The following is a 22,228-nucleotide window of genomic DNA, read 5'->3' as shown; positions in this document are numbered from 1 at the left end:
ATGTGTCAATATAAGAAAAAATCCTATGGACCTGTGCTTCAAAGTTGAGTTTCGGAGTTATAGGGTGTCGAAAACGTGAAACAAGTGAACTTTTAAAAATCCATACCTCCACTGCTATGGAACCTACCGTAGCCAGGTCACGACATCACTGAGGGACTGGTATGTGAACTATCCAAATATCCATGTTTAAGAATGCTCCAGTACTTGCTGCACACCGATTTTTAGAGAGGTAGGTGGAGAGTGATCACGTATTACCAAAACGGCATCTCTGAAAACTCTAACTACGAGACTATGCACTTCCGACCAGAAATTCATATGAACTATATATATATTGATGTGAAGAATATTCCCAAAATATTGACAAATTTTTGTAACCCTGTATATATACACGCATTAGTCAAAATGGCGATGAAATACATAATTACTCTTTTTGAAGAATTTAAAAAATAGTTTTAATTATATCCATATTCTTAATTTAATATTTTGTTTTTAATACTTTTTCTTTTATTATTCTGCATGAACGAATAATTCGATCGAGCTATAGTGCGAAATACTGTTCTAAATGGGTCAAAGTAATCTAATAGTTACAGTAAAATATGTAAACTAATGTGGGAAGAACAGGAAAACTCCCAATCAAATCCACGATCTTATTCATCTCCTATGGCATGGGATCAAACCAGAGATTTTCTAACGCACAACTTTATTCTTTAACAGCTAACATTTCATATTAAGAAATCTACATGGGGAAGAAAAAAAAAAAAAAAAACACGACGAAAAGTTCCTGACGATGTCAGTATTTGAACATGAAATATTCCTATTCGCAAAGCCACGTTAATACTGAGTCGCATTAGAAGGTAATAATGCTAAATATAGTTTTCATTTTCCGGTTAAAATGAGAAAACGAAAAGGAAAAAAAAAAAAAAAACCTTTTTACTTTAAGTAGGTCAAACGACACATGAAAGAGATGTAGTAATGTTGTCGCCCATCAAACGATACTCCCTCACTCTCTCTATTAGAAAAAAAAAAAGCACAAAGAGAAAAACTGTGACGTCACGAATTACGCTACTACAACAGAGATCTATGCAAGACAAAGATGGATTTCTCTCACAACCAGTTACCTCACTCTTCGATAACAACTTCTGCTCATGACAACTAAAAACTATAAAAACTTAAGGCTATTTTAAAAGAACAAATCAAGCGTTGCTTGGAAATTGAGGTCCTCTCGTTACTTTAACCTAGTTTCCTAATTCTGTTCGGGAATCCATTCTTAAAAATCAATGCTCATGCACACTCCCCGTTTTCCGCACTTTCACTTTTAAATACATTTGTCAATGGTCTATTAAACATGCCCAATTAAGAGACAGTGGATTTTGTCCTGGATTCCTAACGTATACTTCGTTAAGTGAAGTCTGAAGTACTTGGGTTGTAGTACTTGAGAAAATGCTTCAGACACCGGGTGGGTAGTACTGACACGTGTAACTTAGCGGTATTTCTTGGGTAATCACAGTACAAATCAGTAGCGCTTTAGCGGGTAGGCACGGGCCTACCCATTTTTAATATATTATTTATATTAATGATAGATAATTATTTAATAAATAGCATCATTCACTACTGTAAAGTAATTTCCTACTGTAATTAATCATCAAATGTGTATATATATATTCATAAGCGAGGGAGAGGGCCTACCCAAATTTAAAATTCTAAAGCCGCCCTTGATACAAATGCAACAGCTTAAATATCAAATAAAACTATAGCCCCCTTCCAATGACAAAAAAAAAAAAAAAACTATCAGTAATTTGGAAAGAGAACCATTTAATACTAACAAAGTATAATTAAAGAAACTAATAGTTGTTTTACATATTGTGCGTAAATCTGAGTGTCTGATAAATTGTAGTATCGTAAATAGGGGAGATGATACACTACGTTCAAGGCATCTTTTCGTAACGAGAGAGATTTTCATTTTATAGGCAACTCTTTGACCCATGCGAAAGAATCTCGAAACACTTATTTAATAGTATTTTGTAGATGTTATCTCCTTTATTCTTTCGGACATAAACACAGGCATTAAGGAAAAGTGATTGAAAAAGATTGAAGGTTTTCGAAATCTGAGTTTGGAAAAGAATGGAGAGAATTAGCTGGGTCGAATGGAAAACGAATTAGGTGTCAGAAGTAGTGAGGGAGAAAATAATAATTTTAGATTTCATTAGGAACAAATTGGTTTTGACACTGGTTGAGAAGGAACTGTACCATGACGATGTGCTAGAAGGTACGATGGAAGGAAAAAAGAGGGAGAGGACGAAAGAGGCTGCAGTTAATGCACGCTATTAAAACAGAATTTCTACACCAAAACTAAGAGTTTAGCTGAAAAGAACAGAAAAGCTTCTCAGGTGCGGAAAGCTCTCTGTCAATAACGGCATAATACCTAAGATGATGGTAATGATCTGCTTTATTTTGCATTTCTTAAATATCCTTTAATGCATGTAAGATACTTGCTCAAAGTACTAAAGGCCCATAAACCTTTCACCAAGGCATGGATACGTACACTATTAAAGCCACCAAAGTATTACATGGCTCACTGATGTTAAGAGAGCATTGGTCCATTCAATCCTTCCACCCAACAAAGATGCCAACAGAGAAAGAAAGATGAGATTCGACTGACGAATGGGTACCTCAGTCTCCTCACCACCTTCCCCTTCCCCCTCCCCCCGCAGTCACTGTAATCGAATCGGAATCGGAAGTCGGGATAAGGTCACCCTCCGCACAGCTAGAGGAAGCAAGCACCAGTGCTTCGCTTTAGACGATGCCGCGGCCAGCACACAGCCAATATGGGTGAAGGTTAATCGTAATACGAAGCCTCTTGCCTCTACCAAACTTCACAGAAAACTTGACTCAACTGCATAGCCACTTTTAACTACTTACCAAATAACCATAGACAGATACTTTGTGTACTTGAATCCTTAGTTTTCAGCCGCCTCCCAGAGACAAGTTGTTCTTGAATGTTTCTATGTTATCCGTATGTTGTAAATGAGTTGTTTCATTCTACACAGTGGCGTATTTAGGGGGGGGCTTCCGGGCTTAAGCCCCCCCAAAATCTTACTTACTATAGTAAAATATATGAAATATCTTGCAGAATTTTCACATTTTCAGGCAAAGCCCCCCCCCCCCCGAAACAAAATCGTAAATACGCCATTGATTTTACATATAGTCTCCGTTTCATATCTAGGGCTATCTGATCTAAAAATAACTCCATTATGTTTAAAAACGCCTCGGAAAGAAAGAATGGAATATTTTAAGGGAATAATTACATCATTTGAAATACAATTCATTCATACAACCAAACAACGCTTTCTGATTTTGGTCACTTACATCATGTTTATTCCAATTAATCATTGTTCTCGACGAGTTTTTCACTGCTAGCGTCCTTAAGTATTACACTTACAACTTATACTCTGAGTATATGCTTTAACAGAGAAGGAAAATTAGAACAAATCCAACTTTTTTGTTTAATTATAAAAATGAATTCCTACAATCGTCATCAAATATATAAGCTGGTTATCCAGCAATTAACATCATTGATGTAATTCAAGATTCCATTTTATTTGCTACAGTGAAACACTTTTGAATATCTGCAAACATACCAACAACCGCTATCCTATTAAAGAAAGAAAGAAAAAAAAAGTAAAATGTATTAGAATTTTCATGGACATATGTTGCTTAAGAACACAATTGTTCTTATTAACTTACAGCAATTCATACTTTATAAACAGAAATAATTTCAGGAAGAATGCATATCAAATCATAAATAAACGATCGGAGTACTGCACTAAAGAAGCATTAGATGACTGTTAATGTTATAATTTGCTCATTAAGTATCTCTAAAAATAATTTTCCATGCTCTTACAACCCTCAAATATTCTGTATCACTTGATAACAACGAATGAAAGTATCTAATACAAGCATTATTTGAATGTATTTTCAAAACTTGGAGTTGTCACACTATTGGTTGTAGGCCAATCCCCATTAAAAGCGCTGTTATAGGTTGGTTATACCTTAACTAGAAGACCCCTTTGTATAGCACTATTTATACTTCGAGGTAGAAGAAATTTTTACCTACGATACATATTAGGACCGTTTCCTGGAACCTAGAATCGAGGATATGTTTTAAAAAGATCTTAGTTTAAATCATAGTATTTAATCGTAATACTATTTAATTTGACAATATTTTCACCAAAGTGTAAATACACGCTTATAGAAAACTCAAATAATAATATCTAAAAAAAAAAAAAAAAAAAAAAAAAAACTAACGATCTTCCGTTAGTACACGGACAGCGCTTGTCCACGGAGAATTCCTGTCCTCGAAGCTTAGGCATTATGGCAATCGCACATAATGTACGAAACGGAAGTGTGACAAAACAGGTAGCGTAGCAGGAGGATCAGAGGATCGCAACCAGTCTGTCAGGTTCTTTTACCTCCTTCATAGTCCACTGATCACCAACCAACAGGTTGGATCAGTTCTTCCACCAACATTCGGTCTCACTTTCAAACAAAACGCTGTCTCACAATGCCTATTAGGTTTTTATACCTTCTTTTCCCCATCATGGACGAATCCTAAAAATATCAGCAACTCATAGGTAGTCCTCCTCCTCCAGGTTCTAAACACCGAACTTCAAACATAATAATAAATACTGTGTATCGCGAAAAAAAAAAGGTCTCTTTCACAAAAGCAAAACAAAACCGTCAGATAAGAAAAATCTCAATGACTTCACATTTCCTTTTCGGTGTCTACCGAAGGGGTTCCCACGTTCTCAAAACCAAATATTAAAAAAAAAACTCACTCAGAAAACTATCATTGGTATATTTATATTACGGAAGCAAGTCACGAGTTCAAAACCCATTCAAGGAATTTATAAATTATTTTCCGTCTCGATCGATTTGAGTCGCTGGCGGCAGTGCAGTCAGGAAGTTGTATACAGTAAACTCCCGAGTATCCAGCTCGCGACTCTCCGGTCTAGTTTCCTTTTATCGTAATTAAATGAAGAAGGCAAGGCGCTGCATTGGCAACATTGTCAAGCAATCGCAAGCGGTATTGCAATGTCTCGTCAGTGTGTAACGGACCTCAATACAGTACGCTTGCCACAGTTCTTGATTACAACTGTACAGTACTCGTAAATTGTTCTTGGGGTATTGAGTTCATAGAACTTCGGCCTATCCGGCGTTTTTGTAACCCTGCCAGCCCTTCCGTCACATTAGGACGGGTACTCGGGAGTCTACTGTACTTACAATCCGGGCAACCTGTGTTCGCTCCCTGGTGTTACGGGATATCTTCCTCCCCTGCTCAGTGGCCCACCCACACTGTAAAATGGGTACAAGAGACAACCTGGGAAAGTAAAGGTAGCCAGAGTGATAAGGACTACACACAGTGCTATAAATGCGCAGAGGTTTAACAAAAGTGGGGCAGCTGTATCTCCCCTTGGGTCTTCCAAACATCCTCGTACTTTATGTTACCCAAGTGCAATCATTCCACTCTTACATTTTACTTTTTTAATAGTCATTAAGGTGTCCGGATAAATATGTGTAAAACTGTTACTTTAACATCAATCTAACATTCCTCTTAATTTTCACTTTTCATTCATATGTTTTTATTAATTTTTACTATTTATTTAAATACATTTCTTTTATATCCAGACGAATAGAGGGGAGTTTGTAATGCATAAAAATTCTTTTATCCCTTTAATTAGCAACAAGTGACCTGTTGCAATATTGGGCTTCAAAATCTACCTTAGATATACATAGAATAGATGATTAACAAGAAAATAACTTAGTATGAAGTGTCCACCTATATATTAAAACGCTACGTTTATATGTTTATGGTCAATAAAAGCTTATATGTTTGTGGCCAGTCCTTTAGACAGAGTTCTCGGGAACCATGGTGTCTAGAAAGATGCCGTATTCACTAACCGATTGTAAATTTTGTGTACCTTATTCAGTTCTAATCGATTAAAAAAATGACCGTTATTTTTTACTACATTTTTAGGGTAGGCCTACACTGGAAGTGTTAACATTTAAAAAAAATTAAAACATCCTACAAGTTATACCTTCCAACACCACATATTTGTACATTGGGGTTGTATATATCCCAGGTGTTTGTTTCACGACCAAATGATACTGAAAAACGAAGGATAACAATTTCTCCAGTCTAAGATGAATCTTTATTGTTTGGAGTGTTTTGCCCAATGAACACCATATATCACTAACATAATTAATTGTGTGTGTGTAATGTATTTTCTTATTACATACTGCGTGCAAGAAGAAAGAAAACACTGATCATTGCAGCACATGAATTAGACATGAATTAGAAACTCCAATCGGAAGTAGACTTAGGTCTTGCAAATGGTGCGAGATATTGAAAAAACAATCGAAAAAAAAAGTTCCCTTTATGGTACCCCTTGCCGATTTTTATCAAGACGTCTTTCACTTGTGTCTGTAAAGGGACATGTACAGGGTTGTGAGGAACCACAAGCAGATTCATGCTCAATGATGTGCTGTGTAGAGAATGCACGTTCAGCTAGTATTCTTAAGTGAATAGATGTAAGCATAGCTGCAAACATAGTTTCCACAATGTGTATCATGCTTTCTTAATTTATTTTATGTACACAGTGGCCCAAAAGTAGGTATACAGTCCCGTACTGATCAACTCACTTTATTTTATATTATTTCTTATTGTTATTCATTAGGTAGACTTAGTTTCTTTATTATTTGTTCTTAATGCCTTTTTTCTTATACCTTAAGCCCGAAACAGCCCAAGCAAATAAACACATGAGCTAGAATGTTATACTTTATCAATGCAGGGGTGCATACCTACTTTTAGTCCACTCTGTATTTTCGCTGAGGTTCAATACTTTCCTGCGCGGCTAATAATGTCGAAACGCAAAACCGTGAAATCCAGGAGACAAGGCGTAATTTTATAACAGAAACAAACGTCGTGAAAGCCTTCACGCGAAAGCCAACCTTTCGCCATTTCGAGGACAATCATTCTCTCGTCTGTCCCTGCTTCATGCACAGAGCATGCATGACAATGGCGTTAAAACGTTCTCTGTACGCACGTGTTCTAAAGCTAGAAACAAACTGTTGCGAAAACAAACCCATTCGAAATAAACAATTATTGTTCAAGTATGTGTCGACCATTTGTGGGTTTTAAAAGAAGCCGCAAGTGTCCTCTTGAACAAAACACAAAAACAGCTTTCTCTTTAAGTTGTCACTGAAGTTGTCCCTAACAACGTAACTTACCACTACCCGGCATTTAGTCACCTTTTCATTTTCAGAATTTACGCAGCCTACAAATAAATTTATTTCATTTATATCCTCAAATAATAATAATAATAATAATAATAATAATAATAATAATAATAATAATAATAATAATAATAATAATAATAATGACCACCATTATTGTACGTAGAAACGAAGAAGAAAGAGTTACTTCAACAACTGTTTTCTAGATACAAATTAAAGCAGAATTTTCTATAAAACACACACACAGTAAATATGTTCATCACAGACGACGACCGACTGTGTTCCAGAATTCCTTTCAAACAGGTCAGCTGTTTACCTGACCCCGAAAACTATGGATTCGACACTAACTTTGGTCATTTTAGATATCGTATTTCTCATCCCTATACCAATGGGGGCTGAACGCAGACATAAACGGGATTGGCAATGTCGCTACTCATCTCAGCAACCCAGAAAAAACTTCGACAGTAATATTGGTCGTTTAAGATGGTTTTCATCAACTCTTCACAAACCCCGTCGGGGGTGTCTTACTTCACAGTATCTTCTTCTAGATTGTAGGTTATGCATGTGCTATATTAAATAATTGCTCTACGTGTTCCAAAGTTATGCTGGATATATTAGATATAAAGAATTAGACGGAAGTTATATATGGTGATATCATGATGATGTAAGTCGTATCAATCTTCTTTCTTTCTTGCAAAATTTGAAGAAAAGAATGTAAATATTGATTAATTACGCCATCATTAATAATAAAAACAAAATAATCACGATTGAAGGTTTTTTTAATATCCCTGTTCAATACTCTCTGACAATCGCTGGCTCCTTTAAAAAACGTTAGTTTGGTTCAGACATGTTACAGTTACAAAATCTTATCACATTTGCTTTTTCATTTTGCGTACATAATAGTACAGTATATTCGTATAGGATCAGATACAGTACTTGGTGCAAACGTGAAACATCCTTCATACGGAAGCGGTGAAGAAAACGAAGATCGATACCCCAACACTTCAACATCGCAATAGCTATCTATCTAGGAAGCAGACAACAAAGAATTACAGCTGACGTTCTCTGGCATAGAGTTTATAAAATCCTTTTTTCCGTTGCCAACTTTACATACAAGTGACATTCTTATTGTGTGTTGCCACAAAATCTACTTGTTTCTTGCTACACACACATACACACACGCACACGGTTGTACGAGAAATTATTTGCGTCCTGCGTGCGTCTAATCGATCCGGCCATCCCCATGAAAACTTGGGAAAGGGGAGAACCACAAAGCCATTCTCAGGCTCACACAATCGCTACACGCAAACTGCCAGAGAACAACATGGACGGACACACGGATGCTGTTTCCAAGTTCAATGACGTTGCTCCTAGCTGAGTGATTAGTGCGTGCAGCCTTCTGGAAATGTCCACAAGCAACGACTTCGGTGGTAGAGAACCGGATGTCACTTTTAGTTTACACCGTCAACCAGATGCTTCATAACGAATCAATACAAGTGTGATATACAGCTTCATGTTAAATACCTCATATATATCATATCTCATCTCAACGGAGCGTAACAATTCTCCTTTACCATCTCTCTTGCTTTACCAGACATAAACATGCGACCACAAAAAGTTTCTGCTACTAAGTCATTTTATGTACCTGGTAAAAGATATCAATTATCCGAAAAGTTCCATTTTCTAGGTGAAATCGACAAGATCCTGTTTCGATATCCAAGGTGAGCAACATCATTGCATATTTTCTGTAATTAAGTGAATGAACAGCTAATTAGAAAAAAAAAAATCGCGGCGGACAGTCGATTTAATTACTGTTAGGATATAGGCTAATGGGTTGCTATTGTAGCTGAAATTTCCCCAAGTACAAAATAACAGAGTATACGGGACTTCAAAATAGCTTTGAGAAGATGAAAGCCAGTTTGTTACCTTTGCCAACTGCTGCTAAACTGCCCCTGATGGTACAGTTTACTTGTGCGCCCATAGAATATACTTGAAAAACCCACAAGTAAGTACATTTTAAATGTTCAAACACGCAACCGGAAGGTTCAGCATTCGAATAGTGCGGTAGAACGAAATCTTTCATTAGCATTGTTAGCATTTTCTTAAACAGATAAAAAAATTAATTTTCAGGTGTAATCCTACCAAGCAAGAACGGTAATGTATTTTAAAAATAAATGGGCAGATAGATATTATTCTCTCAATAACTTTTAAGGTACAAAATTGCATTAGCTATGTATAATGTTATACCCACAAACCATTTCATTAAGATAACCATACAACTTTCGGATCACCAAATCAGCATATACAATATTATAAACATTTGTATTTATGTAAGCGAGTTCACAAACTAGCAGCGTCAAACGTAGCTCAAAGTCCAAGAGTATAAGAACTGCACTTACTGCTTGCATTTTAATATCCTGCACTATACAACGAACGTATAAACTGACACTTATTACGAGAATGCGTACAAGTATATTACCTGCCTAAGTATCAGAAGACATCAACTTCTAAATTCTTTTCACAATTCTTTTTCCTGGAAGCAACGTCTAGGACTTCACTTAGGAGTTTAACATCTCCTCCCTACATACATTATGCTGTATGGGACATAAAACAATTTATCCCCGAGGACAGAACCCAGTTTCCCATATAAAGTCCGGGAAGCTAACTATACAGCCATGAGAGAACCCGTTTAGAAGTTAAGTTTTTAGTATAATATTGAATTGAACAATTTACTGCTGAAGCAATTAGTCAGCATACAATAGTTTCACCATATTGAGATTCTACTAACGTATCTTTATTTAATACTTTCCGTTCTGAAGTCACCACCAACGAACATAAGAAAAAAAAAATTGAGTTATTCTGGAAATTTGATTATGTTTATTTAACAACATAGTGTTTGTTACATTTACCTTTCAATTTTACAGAATAATCTGTACTCTCTGACACAACTGTACTTGAAAATAAAACCTGAGTGAGGTTTATTCATTCCGAGCTCAAAGAATAAATTACCAAAGTACAAGATTGCCATGAAGAGAGTCCCAATTGTTTTCTATTTGCTGGGTCATTCACAACGCATTATGCACAGCACTAAACCGCGAGAATTTCTCTTGGCACTGACGTAAACAGAAAATTACCGCAAACAACTGAAAACACGCTGTCCTTGCAACAAGCATCGGGCTGTTGGACTCTTACGTAACAAATGACCTTCTGATAATGACATAAAAAATGAGAAATTAGTTACCAAAATCTCCTACTAACATGTAATGTCTGTCAGTCTATCATTGTAGCTTGTTTATTTACCCCACTTTCTATTACTGACTATTTCATAAACACTAATTTCTCTGAACGCTGTTGCCAGGGAAACAAATCGCTTGTCTTCAGAACAAGCTGGAAAACTGCACGGAAAGCTATGTTTCTATTTCCATAAATATAAACCGTGACTGCATCGTAGTTGAAAATTTTCAGAAGAATATGAAAAATGTTTTACCCACTTTCACTTTACAAATTGATTGTTACCACAAGGTAACTAGCACAAAACTATTGCGTTTTTAACATTATATTCCGAATTTCAACTATAATCATGCCTGTTGTTCTGTATGGTTGCGAAACATGGTCACTTACTCTGAGGGAAGAACATAGACTGAAAGTATTTGAGAACAAGATCCTGAGACGAATATTCGGACCCAAGAGGGACGGGAATGGGGAATGGCGCAAACTTCATAACGAGGAACTACATAATTTATATGGTTCACCCAACATTGTTAGGGTCGTCAAGTCTAGGAGGCTTAGGTGGGCAGGTCATGTAGCTAGAATGGAAGAAAGTAGAAACGCTTTCAAAGTCTTGACTGGAAGACCAATCGGAAAACGACCATTAGGAAGACCTAGGCGCAGATGGGAGGACAATATTAAGATGGATCTCGCAGAGATTGGAATACAAAGTAGAAACTGGATGCAGTTAGCTAAGGATAGAAGTCAGTGGAGAGCTTTTGTGAACGCGACATTGAACCTCCGGGTTCCATAGACCATAGAGTTAGTTAGTTAGTTAGTTAGTTACGGTAGTTACAAAAAAGTCATTAGAAACATACTTAACCCCTACATAGATTAATGAGAATATGAACTAGTAATGAATGATTTGTCCCATTGTTTGTACTGATTAGGGTTGATCACCAGGCTAAGCGAAACAAGACATTCGTAAGAAGAGACGAAACACCATTTTCATGACAGCTCCTCGAGATGAAGACAACTTCAGATCTTGTTTCAATCTCATAGGCAGCCATATATTCAACCCCAGACGATAGAAAATATCCCTTAGGTTTCTCCTGAACAGGAAATTACGCCGAAGAATGATCCAAACGAAATAATATATACCCGATTTTCTTTTTTAAAAAAAGTTACATTGTTCCCTGTAAAGTGCGCTGTTGATCTCATTCAACTGTTTTGTCTGTAATTTAACGACTCTTGGGTTCGGTCCGAGGCTTGAAGTCGGTCTTCTGACTACAAGGAACAACGTAACATACATTCCATTTTTTTTTTCTAATGATAGTCGTCTAGATTTCTTTCGATTGAGTTTGAGCTAGATCTACAAGTTTCAACATCCAATAGAACGGAGGGTGTGTCCCACTTGTCAACCCCCATCCATTTAATTTCGTCAATCTCGTTTCTCGTGCTTTACGGAGAACACCTCCTGATGGTACGCTGTTGTCGGATTGCCGCTAATTTTCGTTTTGTTAATTTTTTACGTTCTTGTTTTATATTTTTGCTATTATATTGTTACGACTTGATTCGAATAAGTGTTAGAAATGTTCGTGTTATAATTCTTTTTTTTTTTTTCGCTCGTTCGGCAACATTGTTGGTGCACTTCTTTTGTTTCTTGTTCTCTCAAATGTGCGTTCGAAGGGCTGTTCCACGGATCGTACCAAATTCTTCAAATGCATCGCACGTAAGGCGTAAGGCAAATTAGTTCCGTGATTGGTACAGAGCCCAGGCTTCATGAGTCCTTGCAGTCACTGTAATATACTCAAATAATGATAGTAAAGTGAGAAAGATGCCCGGTTCTCCCTAAGCCACTACAAAAACACTGTCAATCCCTCTTTCTCTTTACCTCAGTATTTTCTTTATATATCTATATAACCACACATAGGTCTTTCCTTTTTAGTTTAACGTCTTACACTAATGAGGTGATTTTGAGTTCAGAGTCACTTTCAGCAGCGAGGCTATACGAGACGGGACCTACTGATTAATGTGGATTCCAAACCAAACGCGCTCCCGCCAGGAATCGAACCCAGGTCTCCCATGGTTATGAATCGAGGCTAAGGGGTGATGAGATGACAAAAGTGAGAGGAAACGGCAGAACTCCGAGAAAATTCGCTGGCCACGGTGGCGGGAAGTGAGATCGACCCAGAGACCCCGCGCGACGGAGGTGAGCACTCGACCGTTCATCATACCAGATAGAATATGGGCTCGTTATATTAATACAGTCAAAGTATACTTCACGACTTTGCCAGAATGGGACAAAACTCACTACGCATCTTTGGCTTCGCACTTGTTCTGGAGAGGCATGCGTTTCAGCAGGTTTCTTGACTTTTACCTTTATTACATCACCTAAGAGAATTCAGCTGTGAATTATAAACCACGCATATTATCATATAGTACACACATCGCATTGTGATTACGTGAACTAGTTTTTAGTAACGGTGCGGTTACGTTTTGTAGTGCCTAACGGAAAAGGCCATCATCATATACTTTTCACGAGGAAGAAAAAAGCGCCCGGTAACGGGCCGATGAGAACAAACAATATGAAGAGAAAATATCGGTCACAAAATATCTCATCTTTTGCCCTCAGTATAGTTGTGTGAATATTAACACAGAGTTTGTTTTCTCCAATCATTAAGTGAGAGCTTAATGTCAATCAGTAGATCACGCACATGTCCCCTCGTACCAAGGATGATCACAATTTATCTATTTATTAACCTTGTTCCTTGATCGTGTGTAGCCAGAAGGCAAGCAAGCGTGCCTTTGATTCGATACCAGACGTGGACACAAATTTCAGAGATGATTCAACGTAGTGAGGCAATTGAGGAGCTACCTGAATGTTAAATAGCCAACAGCCCCGCTTTTCCTTTTTTTATAAACAAGTATTTTCAAGTTTGTTCAAAATACTAATCTAGGTTTTTGTGATTGTTTTCTGTGTTGCTAAGTTTTTCGTCTATAAGACTACCAGGGAAAAAAAATATTTGAATTTATATGCGTTGGGAATGGGAAACAGCGAAAACACAAACTTTTTCACGAAACAATATTCTCGTTGTTGGCTTGATTTTTCTAAAACAAATTAGGAAGAAAGTATTTTGTATCGTTAACAGATCTACATATTTGCACATGCCTTGGCCAAACTTAGCATAGTGCACTTGATTTGCCAAGGTCCATACGAAATATTGTCATGTGTAACACTTTTCTTTCCGAAAAATAAAAATGACATGAAATATTTCAGTTTATGTCCCATGATTATACCCTTTACGCTAAGGGAAAAGGATGATTAAGGGTCTTCACTACAGCGAAATTAAACTACCGCTAATTTTAGAGTTTTTCTGTAATATCTTCAAAACAAATAAAAATATTCGAAAAGCAGAAACGTAGTGAACTAGACAATAGGATTTTGCATGTGATACCGCTATCACAACTCATCTACCTGCCTTCGATTTGCAACTGTAGATAGATTTAGCACTTTTTGCGGATTTTGTAAATAGCAGCATACCAAAAGCAGATAGGTGAACTGTGGTAAAGGTATCATATGCTAAATCGTATTGTCTAGTTCACTACGTTTCCGCTTTTCGAATATTTTTATTTGTTTTGGATATATTACAGAAAAACTCTAAAAATTAGCGGTACTTTAATCTCGCTGTAGGGAAGACCTTTAAGACAAGCGAACGATGATGGAAAACTTAAGATGAGAATGTGGGAGGAAAAGGGATTTCCCGAGACAACCCACGGATACGATTTGTCCACCATAAACTTACTTAGCCGGGGATTGAACCAGGGACTCCTACACCAGAGGTAAGCATTCTACCATCGAGTCACCGTTCCCCTTCTTTTGTTCCGAAGTTAAAGGCCGTAACAGTTGGAATTTGGACTTGGGTAAATTTTCGAAGAAATAGTAATTAAAAAAAAAGTTCTTATTACTATTCAGAACAAGGATTAGGGGGGAGATGGAACAAACCTAACATCATAATTTCAGGAGGGTTTTTTGAAACGGTGGGGGCGGGAATGCATACACACACAAAGAGATGCAAAACTAAAGGGTCGCACCTGGAAGACAACCCGATTGCATAACTATAGCGATCTACCCTTTTTTCTTCTTCTTCGTTGGTATATAAAACTGCAATTTCATAAATATTAAAAAGCAGTAATGTAAAATTTTCTCTACTATCTCAGCATCTTGAAACATGCCATCTACGTTCTGTAAATAACAACCGCAAACAATAATTCGTACACTTCTGACTTCTTCACGAAAACTTCCTCTACGTCGTCCGCGTCTGCTAAACGCAGGAACTAGCGGAATACGTGCTTTTGCTTTGCGTACACGCACCTAAAACCACAAATGTCTCCTACTATAAAGGGTGTGTGGATATCGTTCGTCATATCATAAGTGGTAGATGGTTGTGTTTCGGACGAGTTCCACTTCATTCTATCGTACACAGGTGACCGCATAGTGTTAAGACGCTACCATAACGATAAGCGCAATCTCCGAGTTATCACAGCAGCCGCTGCTGAACAGCAAGTAGCTTGGTTGAATTAAAGCTTAGCATCGAGACTACGACACGTGAAACTATAGATTAACGAGATTAACGTAGGGTCGAAACCACATGAATTCTCACCGGAAACTGAAGCCAGATCTCTCGCATCGAAGGCAAGTACATTAAAACCATGAAACCAGAAGTGGGATAGTTGGGTACAATACGGATTTTGACTGCTATGCACTGAAGGCAACCTCACCAGTGACCGTCAGAGGTTGATCCCCTTCATTCAGACAACTCCGTACGTCGTTATTTCAGTAGGGCAACGCCCAGCAATGTTTCTTTAGAATTTGCAACCCCTTTCCTGAGCACGAAGGATACCACCACTTTCCTCGCCTGTAGGGTCGCCTGACGTCACCCTTGAATATAAAAAATTAAATGAAATCTTTTAAGTTTTACGTCCCACGGTTATGTCGGTTGGGTTAAAGGAGACGGTGAAGATGAGAAATTAATGAAATTGTGGAATGAAAAAAGTGGGAGGAAACGGGAGAATCCCGAGATAACCCACGAGCACAGTGTTTGTCCACCACAAACTCTACACGGCGCGAATCCTTGAATATAGTTGGTGGGGTTCTCCAAGAATGTGTTTATATCTTGTACACTCGTATACAGGCTGTCTGGTAGGAGAAACTTCAGGAATACACTCATGTCATACTGAGGCGCTGGCTGCTGTATTCTAACGTTTCACACGTCGTACTGATGCACCCATGTTGGATGTACTGTCCTGACATTGTAACAATTTTTGTATATTCGTATACTAATGTGTGTTATAAAATTCACTCACTACACACACATGTTTTTCTGGTGCCGCAATTTTTACGAACAGCAGTGTATCTAAAGTTCTTAAATGTAGTGCTATCATGGCTGCTCCTGTGATGTTGTTAATAAAAACGAATTTTTATAATACTTACGTTATTCCATTCACATCACATGCAAATAATTGAAAGTAATATTAGTTTTAAATATCGCTATAAACATTATATACAATGGAAACATCTCTTACCAAAGCTTAAGAAAAAAAATAAAAGCTTGGCAACGACGTAGGGAAAAGGCAACATCGCACCAAACCAAGAAGAGACGGAATACACAGCCTGTGGGGGAAAGAGGGGTAACAAAGAACCGCGTTCAAGATTAAGGAAAAACTATCTCAAACCCTCATCCCCTCACACTACTACCTTTTCCTTCTGGACACACAAAAAAAGCTTCGTTTCTTCTGATCTCCACTGGGGGTTGTCTTTGTTCCCAACAGTGCCGCTCTATCCCTCAGACGTCTTCTACTGGCAGATACGAGTTCTCGTCCTGGGGCCTCTTCCGGACTCAGGTTTCTCTGTTAGTTTTTTGAACTCACTTTTCAAACTGAGCAGAGAAAAAAAAAAAGCTGTTGTGAACTCCAGTCTCACATACTCTATTTAAATATATTCATCCTGTCTACTGGTCAAAACGATTTAAAAAAAAAAAAAAAAACATTAAATAACTGCCTCTTTCACTTGGCAAACAATACAAGCTGACGGTCTGGACGTAGAGGCCTTCGTGATAAGATTCTGTTCTAGTCTCCAAGTGTAATGAAACATTTGAGACAAAAATTTCCCCGTCATAACGATATCGGCCGACCCTTTGCATTTGACACATGAAGAAAAAACATAGTCCTTAGGAACACACAATACGAAGTTAAGTCACACAATAAATTTAGGCCTTGTGGTCAGTTCCCTGCCATTCAGCAACCAAGACATTGGATTGGAGTTTCTTCATCTCTTCCTTTCAAGGTAGGTATCCTCATGACACTGAGTGAAAACCTAGTGTTAGTTTTTGTCAACAGCCAATCATCGAAGTACTGACCACACCTAAAACTGCATGACTTGGGTTACATCACGACAGCAGGCAGAACAGTGCAGCTAATGCGTTGGCATATAATTTTCTCTAATTCTAATAAAATAGAGCTGATGTTTCTTTGAAAGTATTGTTGCAAATAAATATTCGTGTTAACTCAAAGCAAAATTAAATGAATTCAGCTGAGAAGACTTGGGAAGCATGTCTTCACATGTATCAGATTGAAGATCTGTGTCTCGTATAGTTTTGAACGCATTTTAATTAGATGTGTAAATGAGCACCACGAGAAAAAAAAAAAAAAGGAACATGTGGGAGGCAAGTCGTTTAAACAAGTCTTCAAAAACCTACATGGGTTAGCATATAGATTTTACCAAGCCGAAGTAGCTCAGTGATAGTGTGTTGGCTTCCCATTCGGGAGGTCGTGGGTTAGACTCTCGCTGCTGATCATCCTGATTGGGGTTTTCCTCAGTCCCACCAGGCAAATACCGGGATGTCACCTACTAAACACGTCCTGGCCGATACCTTCCCAAATCCTCTCCATTGTTATTGTTGTTAGATATCCAATATAAAATGGCCTCTGACCTGTATCTGGTGATTGTTAAATAAATAAATATGTTTATCTATGATTAATATATATCCGTATTTTTAGAAGTAAATTACACATGCACTATATCGTGAATTGGAAGACAAAAATAAGGAGCCAAGAAGAAAAATTATAGTTTGGTCCATAACAACAAGAATCATTTTCGCATTCGGTTTTTCTTTATTTGATGCCCACTACAGGTGCGAAACTCAGAACAGATAAGGACTCCACTAGAGAAATCTTCACATGCGTCCACAAAGAACTTCTTAAAAACCAACTCACCCCCATTTAATGACAGAACTAAATCCAGAAACAAACCTAACTGTACGTCGAAAGTTCTAATCACAAGGGAGGTGGTGCAGAAAATCGGTAACGGTACTCTTGAAGTATTGTGACAAGGTTAGAATGAGGCTGAGGACTTTGGGAAGGGGGGCTACAATCCATACGTTCCGACCTCAACATTAATGAGGGACAGTACAGAAAGACGAACAAAGGGTGAGAGGGGCTGGTAAAGAATGCAGCTTCCAAGGAAAAGGTAGGAACAAAAACTACAGCTTAGCACTTCTTCACTAATACTCCATCCGTTATCCAAAGCGCGGAACAAAAGGAACTCACACACCTCCTCCTTCCATCACTAAAATTTTCAACAATCACTTACTAGAAAGGATAAAGCTCTACAGCAGATCAGAAGCGTAGTTTGGGAACGGTAAGGAAGCTGCTGACTTTGAGAAACACGTGTTTTTTATTATTTTGTATACTTATTATTATTATTATTATTATTAATTATTCCTTTCGGCAGGTCCTGGAACAAATGAGTTTTTTTTCTTTCCGATTTTCGATCTTCAGCTTCCTCTTTTAACTCCCAATATTTTGTTCTGTTTCTCAAATCATCTATTAGCTCTTCTTCCTATTCCTCGCTTTCCTTCCATCTTTCCTTCTATAGCGGTATGAAGAAAACAATTTTTTCACAAGATGTGTCCAATCCAATTGGCCTTTCTACGAAGGATAGTGGATAGAAGTGACCCCTTCTCTCCTATCCGTTTTAAAACATCTTCGTTTATTGCTCTCTCTGTCCATTTTATCTTCTCCATTCGAACTTCTCTAAATATTTCTTCTGTTACTTGATTTTTTTTTTCATATATAAATATTATCATAGCCTTGCTCAGTGTGTTGTTGTGTTTAATTTGGCGATATTAGTGCTTCATCCCATCTGTTACGGCCTACGAAGACCTTTGGACCTACGATGAACAGCGCACCGGCTCTCCATACAAATGTTATTTTATTTTGTTGGTGTTCGGTCCGATTTTGTCACGATGCGAAGTCAACATACAATTCTGGGACGCATTGGGAACAAAACACACCAAAACCTCAAACAAAGCATTGTGACAAAATTTACTGCAGCAAACAAACAAACAAAAAAAAAAAAAATAAATAAATAAATAAAATACTAAAATAACGACACCTTTCCTGTTCTTTTAGAAATTTTCATGAACATCTTTTTAAAAGAGTTTAAAACTTGGTTCAGACTCTGAACGGGAAGACATTATGCGAATATACGTACATTGAGAACACGCAAAAATTACTTTTTTCGCAATGTAGGGGGCATGAAACGTGTAAACCTGTCGGATACTGGATTCGACTTTTCTTCACCATCACCATACTCTCACACTCGAAAGTACAAATATATTATATTAGATATATCTTATAGTTACAGTCATAACAGAAAATAGGTTTTGAAATAGAGGAAAAGTGATCTCATACTACCTTCTAGCAGTTTAATGTACACTTATGTCCAAAATGATTGTCGGATATTTATAACTGTCTTCTTGTAAGAATATAATTTGATAATGATCTTGCAGGATACTTTTAATACTGATACTATGGTATAATCTGAAAATGTATATTTGTGGTAAATTTCATAGAAAAAGAATTATAAATACGAAAATTAGAATGAGAAAAACAAAATGTTGCTAAATGGACAAGAAAGTTTTATTGCTCTTATGGCATGAAATTCGCCACATACATGTCTTTGCCGATTATACACATACTAACATTATAAGAAATACCGGGCGAATTCGTTATCAAATTATATTGCTACAACGACATATTTATAGACATGCAACAATAATTTTGAACATGAGTGTACGTATGATAGAAGGGAGGCTTATCCAACACGCATCCTGGGAGTCGCTGTATAAAGAAAATCAAAGATCATGTTACAACATGACTGACCTTCAGTCTGAATCAAAGATGTTAGAATTGCAACTAATTATGCCGTGAACATCACGGAACAGTACAAGGTCATAGAACTGTTTTCTTCAGCCGTATTTTTTTTCTTTCTTTCTTTTCGTAGGAGGAATAAAGTCTTGACAAACAATTCATTCATTTTGAACAAATTTCCTTCAAAAACCTCAAACAAAATACGCAAAGTTACAATGTATCCTCTTGCCCGGACATTACCTGTTTTGCAAGAATAAAATAAGTGTCCAGAGGGAATCTCTCCCACAATGAAATGACCCGGATTCTTCAAGTCGCCATAAATCGAAAGTTGATATAAAAAGTCTCATCTCGATAGCTGCAAATATTCTATCGACCACAAAGGAAATGAAGCCGTTTGCTAATGTTGCACAGGAATGAGGGAGCTATAATTTGGCCAAGCAATGATAATATCAGTAGATGCGTCGAATGGAAATTAAAGTTTATTCAAAATATGTTCCAAGTTGTGTAACGTAGAAACGAAAAAGTAATTTAGAAGATAAAAGGGCACTTGTTCACAAAAGTACATTTTACAGTTTTACATATGTTTTCGTCAATGATTTCCTCTTCTTACTTCGGGCTGCGGTGGCTCCGTGGTAGAGCGTTCACTTCTGATACATGGGGTCCTTGGTTTGATCCCAATTCGTACCACGTGAACTTTGTGGTGGACAAACACCGTGTATGTGGGTTTTCCCGTTTCCTCCCACTTTCTTTATTCCACCAATTCACTCATTTCTAATCATCACAGTCTCCTATAGCCTACCCAGCATAACCATCTGACGTAAAACTTGAAAATTTCATTTCATTTCCAATTTTTACTTTATTATTAAGTATTCTTCCTGTTGACAGCTCCTAGGATTGTTTTTTTTTAAAAAGGTTTTTTCCACGCTTCTGGATTTTCAGCTTCCTCTTTTAACTTCAAATATTTTCTTCTATTAAATCATCGATCCGTTGCGTTCTTCTTCCTATTCCTTGCTTTCCTTCCATCCTTCCCCTCTATACGAATCCCATATATAGAAAACTATTATTTACCTCCTCCACCTTTTGTTAGAATCTCATTATTCTGAACTGCTCCAATCAGTGATGATTTCAGAAGATTTTCCCCAGGGAACTTTCCATACAGGGGGATGAAAGTAATAGTCCCAAAACACTGGTAACTCACGTCGAGTATGAACGGAAATTCCCCCGGGCCAACCCTCTGCAACCACTACTGAGTATATTACGGCATGTTGCATTTAAGCAGGAAACCATATAAAACCAAAATATTTGGCAGCATTTTATTTTTTAAAGATGTTATTTAAAAGAATTTTAAAGAGACTATTACTAATTCGAAGCAGGAACTCAAAGATAGGACTCTTTTATAGACGACGCTTGATACGCTCTCTCTTTTTTTAAAAATAAACTATGGGAACAAGGACTGTGTTTTAATCCACACACACACACAAACAAAGAAAGAAAAACACCTCTTTTATCCTGTTACCTTCTTCCACACTCATCAAGCACTCAAGAGGTTGAAAGAGTTCAGTGGCCAAGGCGCACAATCAGTGGCTGGTACAGCAAAGGCTTTGGACTTCAACTCTGAAAATAACAAGGCGGAAGGAACCTGGGAACACATTGCTTGCAATCCTTTCCTCAAAAGCAGCGTCCATAGAGCTTCCCTAGCAGCGGCTGGGGGGCAGGAGGGGGAGAAGAGACTACGGCGTTTCTGCAAGGAGTCTCCCCTTCCTCGATCAAACTGCACACAGTCTGCAGTCAATCATTGGGAAAGAGGGTCGCCAAACGACGGACGGGAAGCGAGAATTATGCTCCCAACAGCAGCCAGGGTTCCTACGACCTCAATTGCGTTGTCAACAAACCTTTAAAACACAACACAGGCTGATAACATTGAGCTGATTCGCACATGCTAACTCAAAAACACAAGACAACATTAGAGAAATGTTATATATCATTTGATCTGCAGAAGTGTAAGACTACAGCTCAAAATACCTGAAACTCCAGCTATAAATGTTTTTAAAACACAAAATCTCTAATCTCTCTTTAAAAGACTAGTACTATCACAGCTGTATTTGGAACAATATTGACCAAAAAAAAAAAAAGCCCTGAAGAGGAAAGTAAAAATCCATATTCGCTTGGTTTAATCCGCTTACAGACAAGATTACAATTAAAAAAGAAACAAAAAAACTTTTTAACAAAGACTGGCAGGCAGCATTCTCTGAACAATACTACAATCTAGTAACCTATGAAAGATGCCAGAAATTCAAACTCATCTCAATATTGCACCTAGGTATACACCAAATAAGGAACTTTATTATCCACTTTAACATTCAACCGGTATTGACTTCAAGACTTGGGTAAAATCCCTTTTTCTGCGATAAGAAAAGAAGATACAGCTAATCTGACTTCAAGGCACTATTCCAAAATCTATTTCAGTATATTAGGAGTAAGTGGCTTATATAAGAACCGAATCTAATACAAAAGC

At 37.4% G+C, this 22,228-nt stretch overlaps 1 protein-coding gene across 1 annotated transcript in view; it reads right to left on the bottom strand.

Annotated features, from left to right (window-relative positions):
- Positions 1-3,403: 3,403 nt before the first annotated feature.
- LOC145694360 (uncharacterized) overlaps positions 3,404-22,228 on the bottom strand; it is a 41,201-nt gene continuing 22,376 nt past the window's right edge. Inside the window, exon 2 of the mRNA XM_081770512.1 lies at positions 3,404-3,652. Within this exon, the coding sequence (XP_081626638.1) occupies positions 3,583-3,652 (70 nt within the window). The 3' untranslated portion in view covers positions 3,404-3,582. The remainder of the gene's footprint in view (positions 3,653-22,228) is intronic.

Source organism: Thermobia domestica, chromosome 9 (genome assembly GCF_964235325.1).
Source record: "Thermobia domestica chromosome 9, izTheDome1.hap1.1, whole genome shotgun sequence".
Classification (NCBI taxonomy): Eukaryota; Metazoa; Arthropoda; class Insecta; order Zygentoma; family Lepismatidae; genus Thermobia; species Thermobia domestica.
Note: the sequence above shows the minus strand (reverse complement) of the source record. Positions and strands in the feature narration are given on the sequence as shown.